Raw genomic sequence first — 25,932 nt, 5'->3', positions numbered from 1 at the left:
TCCAGGGCCGTGACTGCCCGGGCGGGGGGCCCAGAGCTCGGGCCATGGACCGCTCCACCCGCCGCTGCCTGCCTTCCGACACTGCGCGCCTCACCCGGCCCCGGCCCGCCCGTCCCCCGACTCTGCCTTCAGCCTTGGCTTCCCCTCACCCGGTCCCTACAGCCCCAGTCCCCCAGTAACCGCGGCCTCGATCCCCGCCCAGTCCTCACCCAGTCCCTGCCCATTCCTCACCCAGTCCCTGTCCATTCCTCACCTAGTCCCCACCCCGTCCTCACCCAGTCCCCACCCAGTCCTCGCCCAGTCCCCGCCCAGTCCCGACCAGGAAACTTCTTACAGGAATGGGCAGTGGGGCTGGAAGGTGGCTCTGTGGTAAAGCGCTTGCCTTGCATGCATGAGGCCCTGAGTTTGATCCCTCAGCACCACATAAGCAGAAAAAGCCGGAAGTGGCACTGTGGCTCAAGGGGTAGAGCGCTGGCCTTGAGCTGAAGAGCTGAGGGACAGCGCCCAGGCCCAGAGTTCAAGCCCCACAACAAAAAGACAAAACAGGCAGTTAGTACTTCTCTTCAGTTTACTGGTCTGCTTTAAAATGTTAGTTTGTACTACTTCTCACCATCACTGAACCTTTTCAGCACGTCCTTAAATTTTACCCCAGGCAGGTGCCTCTGAGAAGGGACAATCACAGCAGGGGGAGACCCCTCAAACCCATCTAGAACAGACCAAGAGGTACGACCAGGGTCCCACAGAGCCTAAGTGTAGTGTGGTGGTGACTCTATGGCTTGATCCTTTGGAGGTAGATGTCACCATGGATAATCTCTGCTCCTTTTGAAGTAGATTATTCCCCAGCATATCCTGCAACTGCTGAGCCCAGCCTAAAACCAACCTTAAATGGTGTCCGTAAGGTCTGCACAGAGACACCTCCCTACCTCTTGGCTAAGTTTTTGCCCAGTATCTGTCACCTAGGTAACTGGCAGACCTGGAAGCAGTCACCTTCCCCTCCTGCTAGGTCACATCTTGGGCTATCTCTGGTCACATGCCAGTCACTGTCCAGATCCAGTGTGACCACGCCTTTCCCTCACCTGACCACACCTCTTCCTGTCCCTGGCATAGAAAAGTCCTGGCCCAGGGGTCCGTCTGCCTTTTTAGCCATGCTTCTCCACCATGAACCGCCCTTCTCCATCATGAACCGCGGGGGCAACAGTTCGGTAAATAAACTTCTTCTCCTGCCTGAATAGTGCATGGTGTTCTCTTCACCGGCTACCTAATTAATTTAATAAACCTTACAGTGTCCTCTTGGCTGGAGAAAAAAAAAGACCATTTTTAAAAACTCAAATCTAAGTTTCCTCTCCTTACATTGCAGAGGGCCAGGGGTTGGGACTGTCCTTTGATGCACCCTTCTCCAGCACGGAGTATGCCAGGCCCTCTCAGCTCTCAGCAAAAAGTTAAAAGTAGAGGTATGGCTAAAGTGGGAGCATGTTGGCTTTGAGCGCCCACCCTCTCCCTGCTCACACCAAGTGAGACAAGTCCTGAGTTCAAGCTCAACAAAACCAAAACATGTTTGAAGTGGTAATATTTACTGTAAACTCTAGCACTCAAAAGGCTGGGGTGGCAGAATTGGGTGGGTGTTCAAAGCCTACACAGTGAGTTCTAGGCTGACCTGGAGTACATAGTGAAACTTGGCTTTAAAAAAAATTCCTTGGCCTTTAAAAGGGTGAGGGGGCTGGGAAGGTGGCTCAGTGGTAGAGTGCTTGTCTTGCATGCCTGAGGCCCTGGGTTCGATTCCTCAGCACCACATAAGCAAAAAGAAAAAAGCCGGAAGTGGCACTGTGGCTCAAGTGATAGAGCGCTAGCCTTGAGCTGAAGAGCTGAGGGAAAGCGCCCAGGCCCAGAGTTCAGGCCCCATGACCGGACCCCCAAAAAATAAATAAATAAAAATAAAAGAGTCAGAAATACTTTAAGATATGTTAGGAAACAAAGAGGCAAGCTGCTTAGACACAGTTGGGTTAGCAAGACAAGATACCAGAACACAAGGAAGGGCAGTGTATCAATGTCCTTAGAACCAAGAAGTCCTGCCCACAAGAGGAATAGCTAACCCAGAGGTAAAATCTGGTCCTAGGTAAATAGGTGCAGATTGGGCCACAGGTGTGGAATTGGGACCTCTTGAAACTTGAGAGCAGTTTGGTTACTTCCAGAGCATTCTGCTTGTGCCAGAGACTCTAAAAGGTCAAAGGACAGCAAGGTGGCCAGCCCAGGTGGACAAAGGAATGACCGGTGGAACCAACACACAGAACGCAGCAGCAGCTGGGTAAACACAATTCTCTCAATCCTTTTTTTTTTTTTTTGTATTTGGCTGTCTGAAGGGCACTTTCTTTCTTTCTTTTGTGAAAATACTGTACAGAGGGGTTACAATTACATGGGCAAGATAATGAGTACATTTCTTATCAAACATTGTAGCCTCCTCCTTTGTTTCCCCTTCCCATCCTCCCCCTGACCCCCAACCAATGCTCCTCCCCTATTCCCTCCCCCCCCCAAAGTTGTAAATTCGACTTGTACATCTCATTGTTGCAATGGGTCCACCTGTATCCCTATTTAAACAACTTGTTTTTTTCCCTTCCCCTCCACAAATTATACCAACATCAAATACAGTGAAAGCAGGGGTTATACCGTGGGGGAGGGACATATAAAACAACAAAGAAATAATCTTATAAATGTGTTAGAAACAATCCCATGAAAGAAAAAAAAACATTTGAATAAATATCTTAGGGTTCATTTCCCTAACATCAACTTATCTGACCTTTTCTGCTTGACTCAGACATATACTAGTTATTGCAAATAAGGAAAACATGGGCCCTGTGTTTCTTTGCACCTGGCTTACTTCACTTAATATAATTTTTTTCCAAGTCTTTCCATTTCCTAACAAATGGGGCAAAAAAATGTCATTTTTTCTGATGGAGGCATAGAATTACATTGTGTATATATACCACATTTTCTTGATCCATTCATCTACTGAGGGGCATCTGGGTTGGTTTCATATCTTAGCTATGGTAAATAATGCTGCAATAAACATAGTTGTGCTGGTAGCTTTAGTGTGGTCTTGTTTGTGAACATTTGGGTAAATGCCCAAAAGTGGGATTGCTGGGTCATAGGGGAGCTCTATGTGGAGTCTTTTGTTCCAAAGTGGTTGAACAAGTTTACACTCCCACCAACAATGCAGTAAGGTTCCCTTCTGTCCACATCCCCTCCAGCATCTGTTATTAGAGTTCTTGATTATAGCCATTCTAACTGGGGTGAGGTGGTATCTCAATGTTGTTTTGATTTGCACTTCTTTTATGGCTAGGGAGGTTGAACATTTCTTTATGTGTCTATTGGCCATCCTTCTTTCCTCTTCAGAGAAGTTTCTCTTTAAGTTTTTATCCTACTTATTTATTGGGCAGTTGTTTCTTTGAAGATTTGTTGTTGGGGGATTTAATTTTTTGAGTTCCAGGTATATTTTAGATATGAGACCCTTGTCCGTTGTATGGCTAGTGGAGATCTTCTCCCAATCCGTGGGCTTTCTATTGTTGCCATGCAGAAGCTCTGCAATTTTATGCAATCCCATTTGTCCAACCTTTCTTTGATTTGTTGTGTTTCTGGGTCTCTATTAAGAAAATTTCGGCCTATGCCAAGGAGACTCCCTCAATCCTTTTTAGTACCTTTCTCTTGCAGTAACTTAGGCTCACAGTTCATGCTCTGGAGGGCAGTGAGACACCAAGCAGAAGTGTGCCCAGGCTGGCTTTGGACCATGATCTTCCAATCTCAGTCTCTGGAGCAGCTAGGACTACGTGTGAGCATAAACACCAACTGTTTGTATGTGTGTGTGCCAGTCTTGGGGCTTGAACTCAGGGCCGGGGTGATGGAAAAATGACTTGAACTAAAGATATTCACCTGCCCCCTCCGTATCTTAAAAAACCAGCATGCATCATCTCCTATCCCCTGCCCTCTCCCCACAAATGTCCTGCGGCTGTAAGAGACAACCTGTGGACACTACTGCACAGAGCCCCTTGTTTCCATTATGCCCACTTCCTGTGACTGACTCACTTCACTCTCAACTCTTGTTAGAGGGTGTGCCGTGGCTTCTCCAGTCTGCCTGGAAGACGTGTCCCTCTCAGAATATCACCCCTGAAATGAGTCTGTTGGTCGGTTGAGTTCGTGTTTTGCCCTTTATTCTGATACATACTGATGACTTGCTTTCCTTACATTGAGTGCTGTCCTTGAGTATTTGTGCTCAATGCTAGCACTCTACCACTTTGAGCCATAGCTCTATGCCTGACTTTCTAGTAGTTAACTGGAAATAAATCTCAGACTTTCCTGCCTGAGCTGGCTTTGAACTGCAATCCTCAGATCTCAACCTCCTGAGTAGCTATGATTACAGGTACGAGCAACAGGAGTCCAGCTTTACTTGGCTTTCTTGATCATGGCTAGTACTCTACCACTTGAGCCACACCTCCAGTCTCGCTCTTTGCTGGTTAATTGGAGATGCATTTGTCATTTTTCTGCCTAGGTTGACTCTACCATAATCTTCCAAACCTCAGTCTTCTGAGTAGCTAGGACTACAGTGTGAGCTGTTCATGCCTGTTTCTTTTTTTTTTAAATCGCGGATTCAGGGCTTTGTGCTATGCAGGGCTTTCCTTCAAGGCCAGCATTCTACCACTTGAGCCACACCTCCATACCCAGTGAGGCCTTTGTTGTGTGTGGAGGATACAGGATGTAACAATGTTTTTTGTTTTTAATGCCAGTCCTGGGGCTTGAACTCAAGGCCTGGGTGCTGTCCCTGAGCTTTTCTGCTCAAGGAGGAGGCTATTCACTTTATGGTAATCAGGATGCAGAGATGGGAAGAGGACAGAGTACCTTCAAAGACATCTACTTCCTCCAGCTGGGCATCACCTCCAACAGTCCACTCAACTAAAACAAATCAGCACTGATGGCAGACCCCTCAGCTGCACCACCAGCTGGGAACAGAGCCTTCGACTCAAGCCTTTAGGGTCATTTATATTTGGAGACAATGCCTTTAATGAGGTAATTAATGTTAAATGGAGATTTTAGCATGGGCCTTAATCTGATCAGTGTCCTAATGGGAGGAAATCTGGACACATGTAATACACCCAGATGACCATGTGAGGACACAGGGCAGACATGTCATGTTTGCAAAGCCACCTCCTCCCTGTGGTGCCTTGACTTTGGATGTCTAGTCTTCAGAACTGCTGAGGAAGTTTCTGTGGCTCAAGCTGGCTATGTGTACTGTGTGTGACAGGCCCAGCAAACTGAAACCAACTGGTCAGTTATCAGCCTGCTTTCACTGGAACTTGCATGGACAGCAATGTATGTTGCCAGATCAAGAGAGCATACTTCCTGTGTCCTGAACGCAGGAAGAGCTGGTACCAGCTTCTAGCCAAAGGCTTCCATCATAGCAGAGCCAGGCTTGGTTTTGCTGTTACAGGTGCTTGAACTCAGAGCCTCTTGCTCTGCCTTGATTTGCTCACCTGAGTCACTCCTCCATTTCTCTTTCTTCCTTGTTATACTGGTTAATTAGAGATAGGAGTCTCAAGGATTTCTCTGGGCTGGTTTTGCAGTGCTTATGAGACAAATTACCAAAGTAGAGATGTCTGTGGGATTGGGTTGCAGATTTCAGGAGCTTGGGAATCTGGGCTTCCTGAACTAGGAAGCCATTTCCTCAGGGTACTTTCAACTGTAAGGGACAGAAATCTGTGCCAAGTGCTATTGGGCACAGCTGGATGGGATGCCAGCTGCCTTATGAGCAATATGAGACAGAAAATAGCTTCTACCAGCCCCCCCCAAGGCCCTAAATTCTGCCAGCCACAGGAGTGAACTGGATGCAGATGCATCCTGAGTGGCTAGATTACAGGTGTGAGCCACCAGGCCAGGCTCAAAATAATTAAAAAAGGAAATGGATGCAGTTTTACTTATCAGTGCTATTTCTCAAGTATATATATATGTATGTGTGTGTGTCAGCATTTCAATGTAGAAATGAAACCATTATTCCACCGCAAAAAGAACTATTATTTCTCTAGCAGGACTAAAAGGTACATTAAAATTTCTGACCCAAAGCAATGTATCTACAAAATATCAGTCAATTTTAGCTTTGGCATCCCTTAACCTTTGAATGGTTTTTTTTTTGGGCCCGGTCATGGGGCCTGAACTCTGGGCCTGAGTGCTGTCCCTCAACTCTTCAGCTCAAAGCTAGCGCTCTACCACTTGAGCCACAGCGCCACTTCCGGCTTTTTTCTTTTTGCTTATGTGGTGCTGAGGAATCGAACCCAGGGCCTCAGGCTTGCAAGGCAAGCGCTCTACCACTGAGCCACCTTCCCAGCCCCCCTTTGAATGCTTTATCTGGAATAAACCTTATGAATTGATTAGTCAGTTGTTATGCTTTTTACAGGTTTTACAACGGTGAGGTAAAACCTTACCCTACCAAAAAACTAAATAGTAAAATATATGTTGTCGTCTCCAGTCAGAAGTTGGCAGTCCTGAATGTCAAAACAGAATTACTGCCACCAGAAACCCAGTGCACACCAGGAAGATTTATGAAATACACTGGGCAGTGTACTTCAGACCCAGTACCTTGGGTCTGGTCAGATGTGCTGGCTGCTTCCCTGAGACAGCCCAGGACAGCACACTACCATGCCTGGCCAAGACTACAAATGACAGGCTAACACTTTATTTTTTTTTGGAAACTAAATACATTTTAATAGAAAACAAAATACAAAATAACTCTTTCAGAAAACAGAAATATCCTTTTCCCACACATTGGAACTTGCTTTGCCCTCAGAGTGCATCTGAGACACATGTATGTGCATGATTCATCCCCAGCCTCTTCATCAGACAGGTGCTGTGGGGTGGAGTGGGGGCAAATGATCATAGGGGAAAAAAGACCCCACACTTCTGAATAAAGTCATTTAGAAACTAAACATTTCCTAAAGCTACCTGTGATTAATCCCAAATCACTCTTCAGCATAATCTCTTTTTGGTGTTAGGGATGAACCAGAGCTCATGCATGCTAGGCAAGCGCTGTACCACTGAGCCACATCCCCTGCCCATCATAATTCTTTTCTTCAGGGGAGAATTACTGACAGATGTGCAGCTGTGTAAAGTCTTTTCCACCACCACTTCAGCTGCCCAATTCCAACTCACCCACCCACTTCTGGAAACGTGTCATCCTGGTTCACCAGGAGTGAATCCAAGACTTCCCATTTTCCTAATCCACGGTGCCACCAAATTATCTGAATTCCCTGAACCTCGAAATTCCAAGTATCATTGCCAGTGCCAGGAGTCAAACCTGAAAGATAATCAGAGAAAGTCCTCTCTGCCAGTGCCAGGTTTCCTCTTCTCTATAATTATAACAACAATGATAAAAAAAAAACAAAAAACCCTGGGTCTCTTATCTTACGGAAATGGAAAGAATTTGCAAGATTATCCCTTCCTTTTCTACCTGCTGCCCCACTTCCTCCATGAGGGAAGCAGGGACACCCCTCTCCACTGCCCCTGGGAGCCTCTGCAGCTGCCCCAGTACCTCCCTGGCTGCCCAGCCCAGCCCAGCCCAACCCACTGGGGAGAAGAGAAAGCACTGCATACAGGAGGGTAGGCACGTTCTCTGAGAACTGACATCTAGTTCTCACCCAGAGTCTAGATGTCACCTGCCCCACCATCCTGGGACACTTGGGCTGTGTGCCGGAGCTGAGCAGGGAGTATCCAGGAGGAAGGGAAGGGTTGGTTTTTCCACAATCAGGGATTCAGTCTCAGTATGCTCATGACTGTGGCCAGAGGTCTCCTAGCCTCACCAGCCCACAACCGCCAAGATAAAAAATATCAGTGTTCTTGATTTTCCTGTGTGATTCCAGTCACCAGCAGTAGGTTGCAGGCCATGAACTGCACACTCAGGACGTTGCTCATTTGCCCTGTGTACACACCCACAAGCTCACTGGAGGAGCCATCAGCGGGCGCACTGCAGCATGTGTTCCTGATGTCCCAGACACGTACAGAGTTGTCCATGGAGGCAGAGGCGACCAGGCCGCTGTCTGGGCTGAAGGCCAGGCTGGTGATGCTGTCTGTGTGGCCTCTCAATTCTTTAAAAAGAGTCCCAGAGGCCAAGTCCCACAGCTTCAGCCGCTGGTCCTCGCCTGCAGAGGCCAAGTACTTACCATTGGGAGAAAAGGCAAGGGAGAGCACAGGGCCACGGTGCCCTGTGAAGAGCCGAACTGAGTTCCCCTGCTGGGCACTCCACAGCCGGACTGTCTTGTCAGTTGAGCCAGTGGCTAGGTAGTTTGAGTTAGGGTGAAATTTGACACAGTCCACATCTGCCAGGTGCCCTGCATATATCCTCAGGGGATACGTCCGGTCAAAGGACCACAGCCTGGCTGTTCGGTCATGGGAGCCGCTGGCAAAGTAGAGGCTATACGGACTTATGTCCAGGTCCCACACAGGGTAGGCGTGCCCTTGGTACAGCACAGTGTTGGTGAAACTCCCGAGGTCCCAATATCTAATAGACATGTCTTCAGAGCAAGACAGCAACCCAGAGCTGTCTGCAAGGAACCGTGTGCTGTACACTGGTCCACAATGGCCCCGCAGAATCTTCATCTCTGTGCCCACGCTGTCATCTTCGTCCTCCTGCACATAAATATAGCAAAGAAAAGATTTAGCAAGCAGGGGAAATCGTGTCCATGACAGGGAAAGACTGAGAGCAGGACTGCCTGGGAGTTCTGTCCATCAAATGATGGCCATCTGGCCCTCTGAAGTCAGGCTAAAGATACAACAGAAAGCAAGCTCTTTATAACCTAAAACTTGACATCCTTGAATGTGCTTTGCAGCAACATCGTTTCAGAGACACAAACACAACGTTTATTTTAAATTCTGGCTGTACACTTGTAAATCCCAATTCCCAGATTGAGGACAAAAAGTAGCCCAAGGGAATATCTATGTGTATTTTGATGGATGTCATTTGAAAAGAACCACTCCTCCAGTTCCTAGTGTTTATTCTCTATGATACTGTCTTCAGTGTGGTGCTGTCTTTGTAAGGCTGTGTTGCTTCCTGTTATTATGACATGAAAAGAAATCCAGAGGCAGGCATGTTGCACATCTCTAATCCCAGTGAGTCTTAGGCAGGATGATTTAGTTTGATGTAGCTTGGGCTATATAGTGAGTCTCAAAAACAAGGATTGGGGGTGTAGGTCAGTGATAGAATGCTTAACCAACAGACACAAGTCTAGGTTCCTGGACAGGTTCATGACTCCTACAATAGGGCTAACAATGAGAGCATGAATAGGTCACATGCCACCCCACAACTTCATAGACACAACCTGCTTGTAACTCAGAAGAAATAGACAGAGGACTCAAATGTTTCTCCACACCAAACAAAAGAAGGTACATAGTTGTAGACTTGCTTAAACAGGGCAATTAACTCAAGAGATCGTCGCTGATGGTGCTTGGGAACAGAGCCTATGCCCACAGCCTGCCCTGCCACAAGGACACTGCTGCTTCCTTTAAATCCACTTCCCTGATCACTACTGCGGTGTCCATCCTGGAGATACGTCTGTGGTAGGTTTTACTTGAACCCAAAAACTCACAGGCCACATGGCCTTGTGGTTATCCTATGGCTTCCCTCTAGCAGGGCTGAGGACATTATTTCTGCCAAGGGCCCTCTGGACATCTGCAACATCATTTTTGGGCCATACAAAAAGCACATGAGAACATAGGTGTCTGCCCTATCACGTGCCGAACACCTCCTACCTTGGCTCTACAGGAAAACAGCACCTTTTATTTCAAGTTGCAAACTACTCAAGTACAAAGAGCTGCAGGGTGCACACATTTGAGGGCACCAAATAGATGCTGGTGTCTGTGAATACTCACAATGGCTATTCACTGCCCCCATTACCAAGACAGAAGCATCTAGAATTCACTAAACCTTCTAGAGATTACAGTAATGCTTTGAATCTCACATGACTCATTGCTCTGCACCAGAAAGTGTATATTAGGACTGTGTGTGAGGGAGGGAGGGAACGATCCCAGGTGAGTTACACAGTGGTCTCTGTAGTGCACTGCAGACCCGAAGGATGACACTGTGTGAGGGTGAATGATCTCCACGTGGAACCAGCACCTACAGAAGCAAGCCTTCACCTCTGGGGGCATCTGCCTGGAGATGGAGTGAATGTGCCACAACTCCAGCCAGAACAGTGCCCAGTAGATGGCAGAAACCAAGAAACGGAGATACTAGAACTTCTGATCCTGCTGGCTATCATTACCAGATCTCTGCCAGGATTATAGCTCAAAATAAACAAGTCCATTTGTTAGCATGGCTCAACCCCGTCCCACAGGAGCCTTAGCACCATTCTGTAGCCAGCACACAAACCCCTAGCCTAGGGGTCCTGGCTCCTGTCTCTTCTATGGGCAGTGCTGCCCTGCAGAAGCCAAGCATGCATCCAAATGTGAAACTTTGATGTGTGAAGTATAATCATATGATAACTCTACTGTGCAATTTTAAACATGCCTAAACATTTAAAGATTAAATACAAACCCATCTGCAAATATCACTGTACAGCCGCTGGTGCTGTGGTGTGCTGATGTCAGCTCCTAAGTCACCTATGCTATGGTTGTATACTCTATACATCTCAGAACCTTGAGTCTTACAGCACTCCCCACACCAGACAAAAACTTTTGGGGTCTGACTTTAGTTTTGAGCAGCTCTCCAGGACTATCAGGAAGTAAGGCTACCTTTGGCTAGGCTAAGTGTGCTAAGACTTGGGAACACAGATCACTGCTAAACATGTGAGAGATGACAATAACTTGAATTAAGAGTAGAAAACGTGACTGCTAGCTAGCATGGGCTGACATGACCCATCAGATTTCTAAGACTTAAGACAAAGACAAGTGTATTGGATTTCACAAACGGCAACACTGCTTGCATGCTGAGATAAAATTGTCCGTGTCAGATTACAAAATACATTAAGGGGTATGGGCATGTTCATGTGTTAGAACACCTGCCTCACAACTGTGAAGCCCTGAGGTCAACCCTTGTACCACAGAACAGCAGTAATCAAACTATTAAAACAAACTGTGACAACACTAAATTAAATGCCATACATGGCTCACATTATGGGCCAGGGACAGCACTGACTTCAATGAGTTTTGCATATAAATTCTAGAAATGAAGGGCTGACATCATGGATTTTAATTCAAGATTAAAGCACAGCAGACTGGGGAAGTCTCTGAATTCACATCTGACTGCACCAAACATAGGGGCAGGGCAGGGCACAGCTACTCATGCACATATGCACACACACACACACACACACATGGGTAAACACCAGAGCCAGACCTGGCCTGGGCGTCTATAAGCAGCCACTCTGTACAGATGACCAAAAGACACAATCCTCATCCTCAAGGATAAGGGCTGGACATCCTTTCTTACAAGCAGGATGGGAGTGGAGGTCACACGGTGTGTTAGAGCCGGGGCACTGCTGTGCTGAGTCAGAGGCTTGCCCTGCTAGGCCTGCAGCCACCTTCAAACTAACCCAGTGCCCCTCCAAAGGTTCAGGACAGCAGTGAAAACCCAGCTTCCTTTGAATTAAGTGGGGAAAAAGTGTGCTTTTGGCTATTGTTTTGTTTGTTATTATTATTTTTGTTTCCCTTTAGTGCTGGGGTTTAAACCCAGGGCCTTTCAGGTTGCAAAGCAAGCACTCTACCATTGAGCTGCATTCCCAGCCCTGTTTTTCTTTAAACTGAGACAGAATTCATCAAGTTCACAAAAAGTTCATAAAGTACACAACTCACTGACTCTGGTACACAGAGTGTGTAACCATCACCACCGTCTAACACAGGTTTTACTACCTCACAAAGAAATCCCATGCCTGTCAGCAGCCAGTCTAACTTCCTGTACACAGATCCTGGCAATTTCTCACTACCAGACACTTCCCAGGAAGTCAGACAACGTGTAGCCTTTTATTCTTCCATCTTTCAAGTGACAGAGTTTTCAAGGTGGATGTATGTGCCAGCATTCCAATCCTTTTCACAGCTGAATAATATTTTGCAGTTAGGAGAGACCATATTTTGTTCATTCTTCTACTGGTAAACACTTAGGCTATTTCTACTTTTTGGTTTCTGTGGGCAGTAGTGTTATGAACATTTGTATACAACTTCTGGTACAGACTTATGATTTTAATTCCTTCTCCCCACCACCCCTTGCAGTTCTGGGACTGGAACACATGGCCTCAAGCTCTCTCTGGGCTTCCTGCTCACAGCTGGTAATCTATCACTTGAGAGGAACACCTCAGTCCAGCTTTTTTTTTTTTTTTTTAAACTTTTGGTGCTGGTCCTGGAGTTTGAACCCAGGGTCTAGGTACTGTCCCGGAGCTTTCTGCTTAAGGCTAGTGCTCCACCACTGGAGCCACAGCTTTTTTGATGCTTAATTGGAAATAGAATCTCCAGACTTTTGTGCCTGGTCTGGCTTTGAACCATGATCCTTAGATCTCAGCCACTTGAGTAGCTAGGATTACAGGTGTGATCCACTAGTATTTGACTCAATCTTTCTTGAGAAGTAATTTGGAGATAAGAGTCTCAGGGACTTTTCTACTCATGCTAGCTTCAAATTGTGATCCTCAGATCTCAGCCTCTTGAGTAGCTAAGACTAAAGGCATAATCCAATGATGTTCAAATTTAATTCTCATATATATGTGTGTATGTGTGCATATATATATATATGTATATATATGTCACATATATATAAAACAATTTTTGGGTTTGAGCACTGACCTATTAAAATATTATATCCAACTGTTACAGATGGCTCATGTCTGTAATCCTAGCTACTCATAAGGCCGAGATCTGATGACTGTAGTCCAAAGTCGGAGCAGACAGGAAAGCCCATGAGTCTCTTATCTCTAATTGAGCACTAAAAAGGCAGAAATGGCACTGTGGCTCAAGTTGAAGAGCACTAGCCTTGGGCAAAAAAGCACAGAGACAGTGATCAGGCCCTAAATTCAAGCCCCAGGATTGAAAAATAAGATTTATTATTGCTTTAAAGGATTAGAACAGAGATTTCAAACTAAGGGTATGTTTGTGCATGTGCACGCATGCCAGCCAGTACTGAAGTTTTTAACTCAAAGGCCTCTCACTCTCGCTCAGCTTCTGTGCTCCGGGCTGGTACTCTATCACTTCAGCCACACGTCAACTTCTTTGCAACTGTGTTGATACAGCCTCATGGACCTTTTTTGCTTCCTGTCACCTCTGCAATCACAGTGGCTTCAACATTTACTTTTGAGTCTTGCATTAAAAGTCTTCATTTTGCTTATAAATATTTAAGAAAAAAAATCCAAATTCTCACCAGATTAACTACCTGAGCAAATTTAAAACATTGCTTCCTTCCAAAATGCTCCTTGTCAGAAAATTTCCCCAAAACTGTTAAGAGTGCAGAAGCACCAAGCAGGAAACTCTCAGCAACAAGGCAGTCATCCCAACTCCAGTGCTGAAGTTAGGTTTGTTCTTAGTGAGGCAGAGACAGAGTCTGCAGTATTCAATATGAGTGTGAATAAACTGGAGGGCCAGACAAAGCTGTCCGAAGACAGCCTTTCCCTGCTACCTTTTGCTCAGGCCTGAGAAGGATTCCCTTTTCCTTCTAATCCAGCAACCGACTTGTTTCCACTGTTTCTTTTTCCACTGCTACTACCCTAGCTCATGCTACCAAAATTGTGCAAGACAGCGACGATGTACCACTTTCTTACTCCTCAGCTCTAGTTACATACACTTAATTTCTTCATTCTCTTGAGTTCCTCACACTACTTAAATCTGAGTCTTTACATTTCCTTTAGAACCCAAGGTTCCTTTATTAATGCTCTAAGTAATCTCCAAAGTCTGAATCATCAGGGTAGCAGGAAAAGGTGTTTGTTCAAAATTAACAAGGGCAATATCCCTCAGCTGTACCTGAAACAATAGCTACAGTGGTCTCCAGTGCAGTCTGAAAGTTCAGACTCAGTGAAGAGCAGGAGTAAATACTTTGGAGGGTTTCTTCAGACTCCTAGAAATCGGAGCTGTGCATGGGAACCCAGACTACTCACATAATGGACCCCATTACCCTGCCTCAGTTGCCAAACCCAAGTCCACAGGCCACAGGACCCAGAACGAGAAACATCAGATCACAGCTCTCTGGTGTGTACAATATTCCCAGGACCCTCACTAGCTTCAATCTCCATACAGTGATTTTCATTCTAGTGTTTTCACATGCCATGCACAGCTACCTGAATTTCAGCAGTGGAAGGACAAAAACACGTTGGGCCCAGACTTTGTGGCTGCATAGGACACAATGACCAGGAAGCCTATCTCCTTCAGCCCATGTTCTGCAGTGGTAATTGCAGTGAATGACAACCAGTGACCACTGACCCTTTCCACGACACCTCCACCCACACATGTGGCAGGTCACTGCAAGACTGCGGAGACACTCTACCCTCTCTAACACATCACCACCTGTGTGTGCACACACGTGCGTACCTGGGTTTGAACTCCAGTCTTGCCCTTGCTGGCTGGTGCTCTAGCAGTTGAGCAACTTCAGTCACTTATATGTTTGTGTGTATGCCAATCTTAAGGCTTGAACCAGGCCTGGATGCTGTCCCTAAGCCTTTTTGCTCAAGGCTAGCACTCTACCACTTGAGCAACAACTCCATGTCTGGCTTTTGGTGTTTAATTAGAGGAAAGAGTCTCATGGACTTTCCTGCCCAGTCTGGCTTTGAACTGCAATCCTCAGATCACAGCCTTCTGAGTAGCTAAGATTACAGGCGTGAGCCCTCACTGCCTGGCTTGTCACTTTTTTTTTTGGGGGGGGGGTCTGGTCGTGGGGCCTGAACTCTGGGCCTGGGCGCTGTCCCTCAGCTCTTCAGCTCAAGGCTAGTGCTCTACCACTTGAGCCACAGCGCCACTTCCGGTTTTTTTTTCTTTTTGCTTATGTGGTGCTGAGGAATCGAACCCAGGGCCTCAGGCATGCAAGGTAAACACTCTACCACTGAGCCACCTTCCCAGCCCCTGTCACTTTTTTTTTTTGTTTTTTGGTGCTAGTACTAGGCCTGGGTGCTGTCCCTGAGCTTTTCTGCTTAAGTTTAGTGCTTTACCACTTGAGCCACAGCTCCACTTCTGGCCTTTTTGGTGGTTAACTGGAGCCCCTTCTGGCTCTGAGCAGCAATCCTCAGACCTCGGCCTTCAGAATAACCAGGATTGCAGGTGTGACCTGTGCACATGGAGCATGAGTATGGCAGTGGCCTTGGATGGCCAGTCCCAGAGTCCTCACTGCTGATGCAGCTGTGAAACCACAGACTTTTTGCAGGTGAAGACACTACTTATTAGTTTAAATGCAGACCTTGATCCAGCAGTCCTGCTTATGACCACTGTGCCTGTACAGTGCATACACATCAGTGTACTACTTGAACTGGTACACAAACACAAACCTGAGCTAAACAAAGTCAACATCAGATGGAGATCTTTTAGTGGGGCTCTGCAGCGGAAACTGCTTTCTGGGCAGTAATAAACACTGACTGCTGGGAGGAGCAGCTTTACCACCTAATTAGGTACGAGCAGGATCAATAGCTAACGTAGAGGGCTTGCATTTGGAGGAAAATATGGATGCCCATTCTCCACAAGACCTGTCAGGTGTGGAAAGACCAAGTGGAGCCCTACCTCCTCCTCCAGAGCGTCACAAGCCAGGTGGATGCGGGAGGTGTCTACATGGTGGGGCTCTGACTTCAGTTTCGTGGACCGCAAGCTCCACAGCTTGATGCAGGAGCTGTCAAACCCAGCAGCAAGCAGCTTGCTATCAGGAGAGATTTCTGCCGTGTTCAGCAGCTGCTCTGTGTTATAGAAGGCATAGAAGCAGATGGTGGTGAGGGAGGGAGGCCCGTCCTTGACACGCTTGATGCTCTCCTGTAAGACCTCCAAGGCAGCTTCGTTCTGCAGAATAGGGCTGGGCATCTCTGGAGGCTCCAGGCCGCTACTCTCACTGCGGGAGGAGCTGCCACTGGCATAGAGCTGGTAGTCTGTCCTCTTGGCAGGCTGCACATCCAGGTGAATGTGCACAGTGAGGACCTTGCACAAGGCAGTGTTGTTGTCACTCTGGAGGTAGCGGATCAGGTAATTGTAGCTGTCTTCTTGGAGACGGACCACATACTTGTTGTCTAGGAATGCCCGGAGCTTGAAGTTGGACAGGATGTCCTGGATGGTCTGAGTGGTCTGCAGCTGCTCAATGACGTCCTTCTGGCTTGCGTTCTGCAGGAACATCCCATGGAAGCGGCTGTAGAAGCTTTCCACAGTGCTCTTTGGGCTGCTCTGGACCAGGTTGAGATGGAGGTAGACAAAGAGGGGGTAGAGGAGAGGCATCACTTCATGGCTGTGTTGGGAGTCTGAGTCTGCAATGAGAAGAAAGGCTGACACTCAGAAGACTTGTATAAAACACAGGTGCCCTCCTGGGAGCCCCACCCCTAACTCCTTCTGGTCAGGATCCTTTTCTGCAGACGGATCAAGATACCAGCTTTCATGGAATTCTGCAGTTCCAAAGTTTTCTGAGAAGAACAGATTCTGAGGCCTGAGGTCCAGCCCAAAAGTCACAGAGGACTTGCTCTCACCCCAAAAGAACTCAGCAGCTCTTGTGCCAAAGGCTTTAGAGTTCAGCATCTTCCCCAATATGTGAGCAGTTTTCAAATCACTTCTGATGGCCCTTAGACATACTCTCAAGGCATCATTAGCCTCTGCAAAAACTTTCTAACTTGATTATAACTTTAAAAGCAATGAACAGAGTATAACCAAAATGATATGGATAGTACACTTAAGAGGAAGTTTTGACAAGAGATCTTAGCCTGTAAAATCACAGCACATACAGTGGGCTCCCTGACACATCAGCTATCCCGGCTGGCTATGCCTTAATGAGATGACACTGCTCATCCCAAGTTGTTCTGCCAGCATTCTCATTCTGACTTTTTTAAAAATAAAAAACTTCTCTTTTGCAGTGGCAAGTTATAAATGAGACATTTTCTGGTCATTAAGAGATATGTAAAGCATGTCTATAATCCTGACACTTGGGAGGCTGAGGCAGGAGGACTCAGTCAGCTGAGCTACACAGTAAAATCAGTCACAAGCTCCAGAAAACCCTAAAGCAAATACAAGCCAATGGGTTGGGAGTGCAGTTCCAGTGTCATGGTAGACAAGTGCAGGGCCTTGGTTCAGTTCCCAACATCACAGAAAGGATTAAAAAAAAAGATGAAAGAGAAAAAATGAGATTCTACTAATGTGAGACAATAATGCCACGAAACTGTGTGACAATGAATGTTCACAAACAGCCAGCTGTAACTGTCACAGATTAGCAGGAAGATGCATGTGACACAGAAGGACAGGAGCAGGGCCCAAGGTAGTTTGTGACAGTGGGAGTGGGTGGCCCGGTGGGACACTAGCACCAGGGTTAGCCCACCGTTCACCCGTCAGTACCAGTCCAGTGCATGACCCCAGTGCCATCTAGATACCTGCTGGCAGTAGCTGGTTCGTTCCACTGAAACCCACCTAGTTTGTCCTCTTTTACATCTCATTGCTTTTGTGGTTTTGCTTTGTTTGTAATGAGTTTGGGTTTTTTGGTACAGAAATACCAAAGATATTTAGTGTGATGTTTGTACATATTTAAATAAGTTAAATGCTTTAAGCCAGCTTTCATGTTCTGCTAGTTTTTTTTTTTTTAAACAACAAGATGGATTTAATGCAGGACTCAGGAACACTGAAGTGGAGAACCTAGACTTTTCTTTTTTGGGGATACAGGGGTTTCAACTCAGATTAGCACTTGCTAGACAAGCACTTATCATTTTATGCACCCAGCAATTTATGCTTTATTCATCAGGTAAGACCTTGTGCTGTTTGCTCAGACTTGGTGGCAGGCTACTTCCTGAGTAGCAGATTACAGACATACACCTACCGAACCTAGCTTACTTGTTAAGATGGGATTTTGTTAACTTTTAGCCAGAATGTCCTTGAAGTAAGATCCTCCCAATCCCTGCCCTCCTCAGAAGCTGAGATTAGTGTGACCACTGAGCTTGGCTTGCTTACTAATTAAATAATACCAGCTTACTATTTCTGCTGAACAATCCACTTTATCATGGAGCAACACAATCTGTGTAATAGGTACATGTAGAATAAATGTTCCTTCTTCAAAGCCACAGTGAGAAGAGGAAGTTGGTGACAATACGTGGTCTCACTGAACTGTAAGCTAAAACGAACCCTGGTTTTGCAGGCTGTGCCTCCAGGCCCACAGGCAAACAGGGAGCCAGGGCAGGCTGGAGTGGCTGGTCCTTACCACTCAAGAGATTCAGATACTGCTGCATGCTCACAGAGGACTGAGGAGGGACAGGCCCAGTCTGAGACTTACTACGTGTCTCTCAGCACACCCTCGGATTGGTCCATGGACCGCCACAATGACGCAACAAGGCAGGAATATTAATGGCCCAGATCCTCAGGATGAAGACCTGAGTCACTCACCAGGTGAAAACCCATGGCTAGACGAGGCACTTGCTGACGGCAAGAGGAATGTGGAATGAGTAGCAGGACAGGGTGGCTATGAACAAGAGCTCCCATCACATAACAGAGAAAGAGGGTTGTGGTGTTCTGAATTCCTTCTGCACTTCCTTAGGAATGTGTGTGGATGTATACATGTATTGAGCAAACCCATTTCCCTCTCCCTGTGACTATGTATCTTAGGATGAACAAACTTTCTGTCGTAGCATATACTCATTACTAACTGCATAACATCACAGCTTAAGCTGTGGACTGTGATGCAGGGCACACAGAGCTCAAAGGCACAGCCCCTCTTCTGTCTGCAAAGGATGGCAGGGTTGTGCTAGGTAATCACATGGTGTTACTGTTTGTCTTTACACACTCCTTTAACTGTCTGTAGAGATTAAACATAGGACACGAAGAAGCCACGTGTGCCGAGCTGATGATGGGTAGTCTTTGGTGAGGTATTATTTTATATAAGCTGTGAAGGTTTCCTTCAAAAGAGATGGAACACTGCATTAGCAGACAGTATGGGAAGTACGCAGACTTGAAAAGCAATACTCTTCCACAATGTTGGAAGGACTTAATGGGAAAAGACTGAGGTCTGCTCATGAAGAATTCTGCCAACAGATGGCTTTCAGGTTTGGAGTGCAGTATCAACCTTCTTTGTTCACTAGTCTGACAGCTGTCCTGCAGATTTTAGATTTGCCAACCTCCATCACTCCATCAGGCAAGCCCTCATATCTCTCTCTATATAAATGCTCTGTTGGTTCTTTTTGTCTGGCAAACCCTGACTAATCAAAATCTGACTAATGCTGATGTCAATATTTCTTTAACATCTATGCTGTGGAGAACTTTTGGAAAATTTCTTTTCCAAAATACCAAGATACATACAAAGAACAGAAAGACTCAGCTTTTACACACTAGACCTCCAATACATGCTGTTGAGGAATGAAGGGTTCCACAACAACTTAGAATCTTAGTTTTCCAGATGAGAAATAGTTTAAATTTAGGGGGAAAAAACTGGCAGGAGACAGTGGCAGGAGCTTCTCTGCTTTAAAACAGAGAAGTACACTGCTACTTTGACACTATTCTCCCTTGTTTGGAGCCAGGTGAGCCACCTAAGATAGGCTTGGAAGAGGGACAATTTTATTCCCACTTCAAATTTTGTTCCCTTGCAATAACAGCCATCTGTGTTTGGCTGAAAGCATACTCATAAAATATCCTACCACACATAAAGTACACCCTTTCCTCCAACTGTCCATCCGCTGTATACTCAACAACTGAGAGCTCTGTGATGCCAATTCTGTGGCTGAGCAGCTGCCTGGGGTGGGGTGGGGGTGGGAGGTGTGGTTCTGTGTTCAGTTCCTGTGATGTGTGGTAAAGTTGTGTGGGGTGGGGGTGGGGGTGGAGGTGTGGCTGGTTTTGTAGACAGCCTAAGAGAAAGGGGACCTGGAGGTGGGAAGCCAGGAGTTAAGGGCAGGGCAGTAGCTGTGTGCAGGAACTCAAGAACAGAGGTCTGTGGGGAATGGGGCTCTCCCACTGGAGGTAAATGAACCCGAGCCTGAAGGCAGGAGGGAGGAAGCATCAGAGTGCATCTCACACCTATTCATCGTGTTCAACAAGTATCTACTAATTTGATTTGGTTCTGCTCTTTGGAGACAAAAGGGTGGAGAAAATGTTCCAGGAAAATAATCCTCTAAATAATCTGACAGATGGATTAAAGAAACAAAATATGGACAAAGTCACAGAGAGCCTTCTCAACTCTGAAACTAGATTAAACATCCTAAGGAAAGGCTGATGGGTTACAATCTGCTGGAATGTAAATTTCAAGGCAAAAAACCCCCAAAACTATAAGATGAAAATAAGGGGGGCTGGGAATGTGGCTTAGTGGTAGAATGCTTGCCTAGCATGCATAAAGCTCTGGGTTCAATTCCTCAGTATATAAACAGAAAAGGCTAGAAGTGGCACTGTGGCTCAATTGTTAGGGTGCTAGCTTTGAAGAAAAAAAAACAACTCAGGGACAGTGGCCCTGAGTACCAAAAAAAAAAGGAAGACCCACATACTAAGAAAAGACAGTGCTGTCAAATACAGGGATTCCCCCTCAAAAATATTTAAGAAAAGCACTGGGAGCCAAGGGGTCAAATGGGGAAAGGAATGTAAATGTAAGGACATATATACTGTGCACTTGTCTCCAGCTGCACTTCTGGGATGGAAGATGACGAGACACCCACATAAAGCACTGGAGCCACCTTAGCACACTCTACAGACAAGAATGTCTCCTGCTCTAACAGGACACGCTGCTGCAGCACAGCATCTGGCGTCCTTACTACTCCATGTGAGACCCTGTGAGTACAGCCATGTTAGGACCACTCATGGCTTCACCACTTGGGTACAGGCTGACTCAGCTGAAAGCAGGCTGCAAGACCTCTGCCATGAAAGCAAGAGAACACTTTCATGGAATGACAAAAATGTCATCACACCAAAAATCCAGTAACTTTCTAAAAATGGCATTATTTTAAACTTTTCTTTTTGGGTTTCTTCTTTGGGGTTTGAACTCAAGGCCTCCTGTTTGCTAGGCAGATTGTCTACTACTGAGGTATGACCCTAGCCCAAAGTTTTCGTTTGGCCAGCCCTGGGGCTTGAGCTTGGGGCCTGGACACTGTCCCCGAGCTTTTCACTTAAGACTGGTACTCTACCACTTTGAGCCATAGCTCCACTTCCATCTTTGTGGTGGTTAACTGAAGAGTCGCATGGACTTTATTGTCTGGGCTGGCTTTGAACTGGATCCTCAGATCTCATCTTCCCAAGTAGGAGCTAGACTAGGCATAAGCCACAGGTGTTTGGCTTAATCCAAAGGTTTAAAACTAGATTTTGACATTCACTGATGTCTAGTAACTCTTAATACCTTGAGGGCAGAGAAAGATTTCCAGTTCTTTCAGGTGTTTTGTGTACAGAGAGTCAGCAAAATACCTTGATTAGTAACCAGAATTAATGTTTCTCTTATTGCGACTTCCAGCTTTAAGTTGTAATTAGTCATCATAGAACCAAAAAAGATGATCTGGTTTTCCAAATGGTTTCTTCACATAGTATGAGACAAAACTGGGATCCCAGAGAGGTTCCAGGACTCATTTTTCTTTTCTTTTTTTTCTAGTACATTCAGATTTTATTTTTTTGGGTCCGGTTGTGGGGCCTGAACTCTGGGCCTGTGTGCTGTTCCTCAGCTCTTCAGCTCAAGGCTAGCACTCTACCACTTGAGCCACAGCGCCACTTCCAGCTTTTCTCTTTTTTGCTTATGTGATGCTGAGGAATCGAACCCAGGGCCTCATGCATGCAAGGCAAGCACTCTACCACTGAGCCACCTTCCCAGCCCTACATTCAGATTTTATGAAACTGTGTATTATCACAAATCATCCAGGGACAACATTGATAGGAATGTATAGTCATAATTTATAATTTCATTTATCAAACTATTTGTCCAGCTTTACCAATGGCATATAGCATGTGTCCCTATAACAGGTAGTTCAGCAAAAATCACAGATAAAAAATGCTGAGAACACAGGTTAGTGAATGTAATCACATTCAGTTTTGTCATACACTATTATTAACTTAACAGTATAAAAATGGAAAGTCTTTTTATTTTTAAATTACTGCTTTCAGGACTCATTTTTCTGATTGATTCATTTTCAAAACCCCAGGGTGAGTTGAAAGAGATGATTGGAATGCACGCTACTGATTTTGTGTGTTACCATGAACTGGTCTAAACAACTTTGAATTCCTGCATCTGCTGTCTTACACTTTGGGAAATGAAGGGCCAAGACCATCTTGAGAAATATAGTCTTGTTATCAGAGATACCAATGTACATTTCAAACCACTGCATTTTGTTTTTCTTAATTCAACATGGGCCATGGAAAATCAGTCAACACCAGAGCTCTCTGCATTTTTGTACACTTCAACCTTATGACCTAACTCTCAGGAATTCCCAAGTTTAGAAGTATGCAGTATCTCTGACTCCCTTTTACCTGACATAACGTAGCCTCTCAGTGACATTTGCATTGCTCTATTTCTTGAAAAAAAAAACTTCCTGTGTCAAGGACTTACCTGTGAGAAAACTCCGCAGTCGTCCAAACTGTATTTCATATTGCTGGGGTTCTGCCTGGCATGGAGCTGCAGACACCACATTGGCACAACCAGATTCTGACTGGACTGAGGGAACAAAGACAGAGACGCACAAAGATAATTAATATCCAGAGTGTGGCAGCACAGAGGGTTTGGAGCACCAATGGCATCTGACACTGCAACAGACTCTCTAGGGAAGTGGGCGTCCTGGTTGCTAACCTCCTCCGTGTGTCCGCTCTCTCCTGACACCCCATAAAATGCACACAAAGAATGCAACAGCAGAAAGCATAGGACAAAGAGGTGGACAGAGTACAGACAGTATGTTCTTGAGATTTAGAAATATCTGGTGTCTCGACATGTTTCAGTGCAATGTGGCGTGGACCATCCCAGATAGAAGAGCCCGAGAGACTCTATCTCCAATTGACCAGCAAAAAACATGAACTAGAAGTATAGCACAGGTAGCAGAGCACCAGCTATGAGCAGAAAAGGCCTAGTGAGAATATAAGGCTACAGTTCAAGCTCTAGTATTGGTAAAAAACCCACAAAACTTTTTTCCATTTTACAAACAAGGAACACTTCTCCCAAGCCCCTCATGGTGCAAGAGGAATGCTTAGGGTTATGGGAATGTGTTAGTGGTGGTTCATCACACACAACATCCTAGATGGAGTTTCTTTTTTCTCTCTCTTTTTTTTTTTGGTTCCGGTCGTGGGGCCTGAACTCTGGGCCTGGGCGCTGTCCCTCAGCATTTCAGCTCAAGGCTAGCGCTCTACCACTTGAGCCACAGCACCACTTCTGGCTTTTTTCTTTTTTCTTATAAGGAATTGAACCTAGGGCCTCAGGCATGCAAGGCAAGCGTTCTACCACTGAGCCACCTTCCCAGTGAGACGGAGTTTCTTTTTTTTTTTGGGGGGGTCCGGTCATAGTGCCTGAACTCTGGGCCTGGGCGCTGTTCCTCAGCTCTTCAGCTCAAGGCTAGCACTCTACCACTTGAGCCACAGCGCCACTTCCAGCTTTTTTCTTTTTGCTTATGTGGTGCTGAGGAATCGAACCCAGGGCCTCAGGCATGCAAGGCAAGCGCTCTACCACTGAGCCACCTTTCCAGCCCCTAGACAGAGTTTCTTAAAACCAGTGTCATTTGGTCTTTTGTCCTCAGCAGGCCAGAATTCTTCTGGGAGCTGAGCAGAGAGTGAAGGCCGGAGTGTCAACACTCAGCATGAGAAAGTGTACTTAATTTCAGTTCTGTGAGTTTATGCTTCATACAAAGAAGATTCAAATTCTCTCATCCTTTTTGTAGGGGGCAAAAGGATGGTGGGGAAAAGCCACTTTCAGTGACTAAACAAAATCCAAACACAGCCAGACATTGGAGTATGGTTAGAGGAATGGCAAAACACAGTAGGGCTGAGGGCCACCACAAGTGTATACAAGAAAGAAATCAGTGCACTTCAGCAGGACTCAGGTAAAGAGGAGCTTGCAACCTGCTGGAAGGCCAAGTGGGGGAGAATGGATTTCCTCTGTGCCCTCCTCAGCCATGAATCCCACAGCTTCTTACATTACCCTCTCCTCTCCTTCCCCTGCCCATTCCTGACGTTACTTCTCACTGGACTGTGCCTTTTACCTGACCTGATCCAAGCTGTGGTCACCAGTGAAGCTTCATAACCTCAACAACCCTCCTTCCACTTGACACTGGGTAAAGTAAACTGTGCATGGTTTCTTTTGCACTCAGCTCATTCCTTCTACCATTTCAGGAGGAGGAAGTGGAGGAGGAGGAAGAAGAAAAGGAGTCAATGAACCACTAAGCAGAGTGAAGGGGCTAGAGCTGACCACTGCCACCACAACAGAGGGTTGGAACAGGAAGAAACAATAGTGGAAGAGCACAGAAAGCACAAGAAGGACCCGCTATGAGCATGTAAGAGGGGGAGCCAGGGCAGGGTCCCAGGAAACATTAATTCCAACCCCACCCAGCTATTAATGTATTTCATTATCACCTAATGCATGGCACAAGAAAATCACATCACATAAAACATGAACTCATAATAGTTACTTGCTACTCAGATGGAGGCATAATTAGGTTTGCTATGAACTCTGATTTCCACACAATCATAAGAGAAATGTTAAAAACTGCTGAGCTGGGTGCAATGGCTCATGAGTTATCCCAGCATTTGGAAGGCTAAGGTAGGGGGAGGATCAGAGGTTGAGGTCATTCTGGGCAACATAATGAGATCTTTTCTTCAAAAAATAATCCAATAAAAATCTCAGGAAGCATGTGTGGAGTACTAGCATTTACAATCAACTAATCACGAAGTACACATTCAACCATGGGTGAGGCTCCATGCCAGCAGAGAAGGCCCTGTCCCTCGGCTAGGTCAGGGGTCCTGTGGAAGAGAGTTGTATATGCCATCACAAACAGAATAATCTAGACACTCCAAGGAAGGAACTGTGACTCTGGCTTGGGCCTTAAGGGACTAGAAGTGACAGTGAACACAGCTTTGAAGGACACAGCTGGGGACCAGACCCCAAAGGGCAAGCAGCTCCTGCCCCGGCCATGGACAGGAGGCCTGTTACCTGTGAGGTTGGCAGCCATCTCCTCAGCGGTCTGTGAGAGTCGCAGACCTTGCTTCAGGGGGCCGTCTGAGTCCACGTACTGCCGGCGCTTGAGGTAGCAGGACACTGCCACCTGGACTTGTTCCGTGCGCACGCGTTTCATGACCTGCACAGGGGTGCAGAAGATGAATGTAAGAGCGGCAGAGGGGACATGCGAATCACAGGGTAAGACAAGTCACCAGCCACTGACTTCCAAAGTACAAATTCAAGTTTCCTGATACCAGTGTGCCACTCTTTCATTTTAACTTTTTTCAGAGATCATACAGCCAACTGTTTTGAGGGAGGGGGAAACTGCGTTTTTGAACTCAGGGCTTTGCACTTGCTACCCAAGTGCTCTAAGCCCCATCCACAGTCCTTTTTTGCTTTGTTTTTGGATAGGGTCTTGTGCTTATGTCCAAACCAGCCTTGACTGCAATCTTCCTCATGTTCCCACATAGATCGGATGTCAAGTGTGTAGCATCATACCCAGCTACTGGTATAGATGAGATCTTTAGAACTTGTTGCCTGAGCTGGCTTGAGCTGTGATCCTCCTAAATCCCAGCCTCCCCATTAACTAGAGAATATAATTTATTCTATTGCTTAAGTATATATTAATTTTTTTTTTTGCTGTTAGTACTGAGAATTCAGGCCTTCATATTGTTGCTTAGCTTTTTTGCTTAAGG

At 46.1% G+C, this 25,932-nt stretch overlaps 2 protein-coding genes across 2 annotated transcripts in view; both read right to left on the bottom strand.

The window, feature by feature from the left end:
* Abcb10 (ATP-binding cassette, sub-family B (MDR/TAP), member 10) overlaps window positions 1-7,210 on the bottom strand; it is a 33,386-nt gene extending 26,176 nt beyond the window's left edge. The window contains exons 1-2 of the mRNA XM_013014577.1: window positions 7,186-7,210; window positions 611-706 (exon numbers count right to left, since the gene is read on the bottom strand). Coding sequence (XP_012870031.1) covers window positions 611-706; window positions 7,186-7,210 — 121 coding nt within the window. The remainder of the gene's footprint in view (window positions 1-610; window positions 707-7,185) is intronic.
* On the bottom strand, window positions 6,723-25,377 carry Taf5l (TAF5-like RNA polymerase II, p300/CBP-associated factor (PCAF)-associated factor, 65kDa). The gene is made up of 4 exons (XM_013014780.1): window positions 25,232-25,377; window positions 22,652-22,756; window positions 15,703-16,427; window positions 6,723-8,658 (listed from the first exon to the last, which is right to left on the bottom strand). Exons 1-4 carry the CDS (start codon window positions 25,371-25,373, stop codon window positions 7,861-7,863), a joined length of 1,770 nt encoding a protein of 589 aa, XP_012870234.1. The 5' UTR covers window positions 25,374-25,377; the 3' UTR covers window positions 6,723-7,860.
* Between the last annotated feature and the right edge of the window lie 555 nt (window positions 25,378-25,932).

Source organism: Dipodomys ordii, unplaced genomic scaffold, assembly GCF_000151885.1.
Source record: "Dipodomys ordii isolate 6190 unplaced genomic scaffold, Dord_2.0 Scaffold24, whole genome shotgun sequence".
Taxonomy (NCBI): Eukaryota; Metazoa; Chordata; class Mammalia; order Rodentia; family Heteromyidae; genus Dipodomys; species Dipodomys ordii.
Note: the sequence above shows the minus strand (reverse complement) of the source record. Positions and strands in the feature narration are given on the sequence as shown.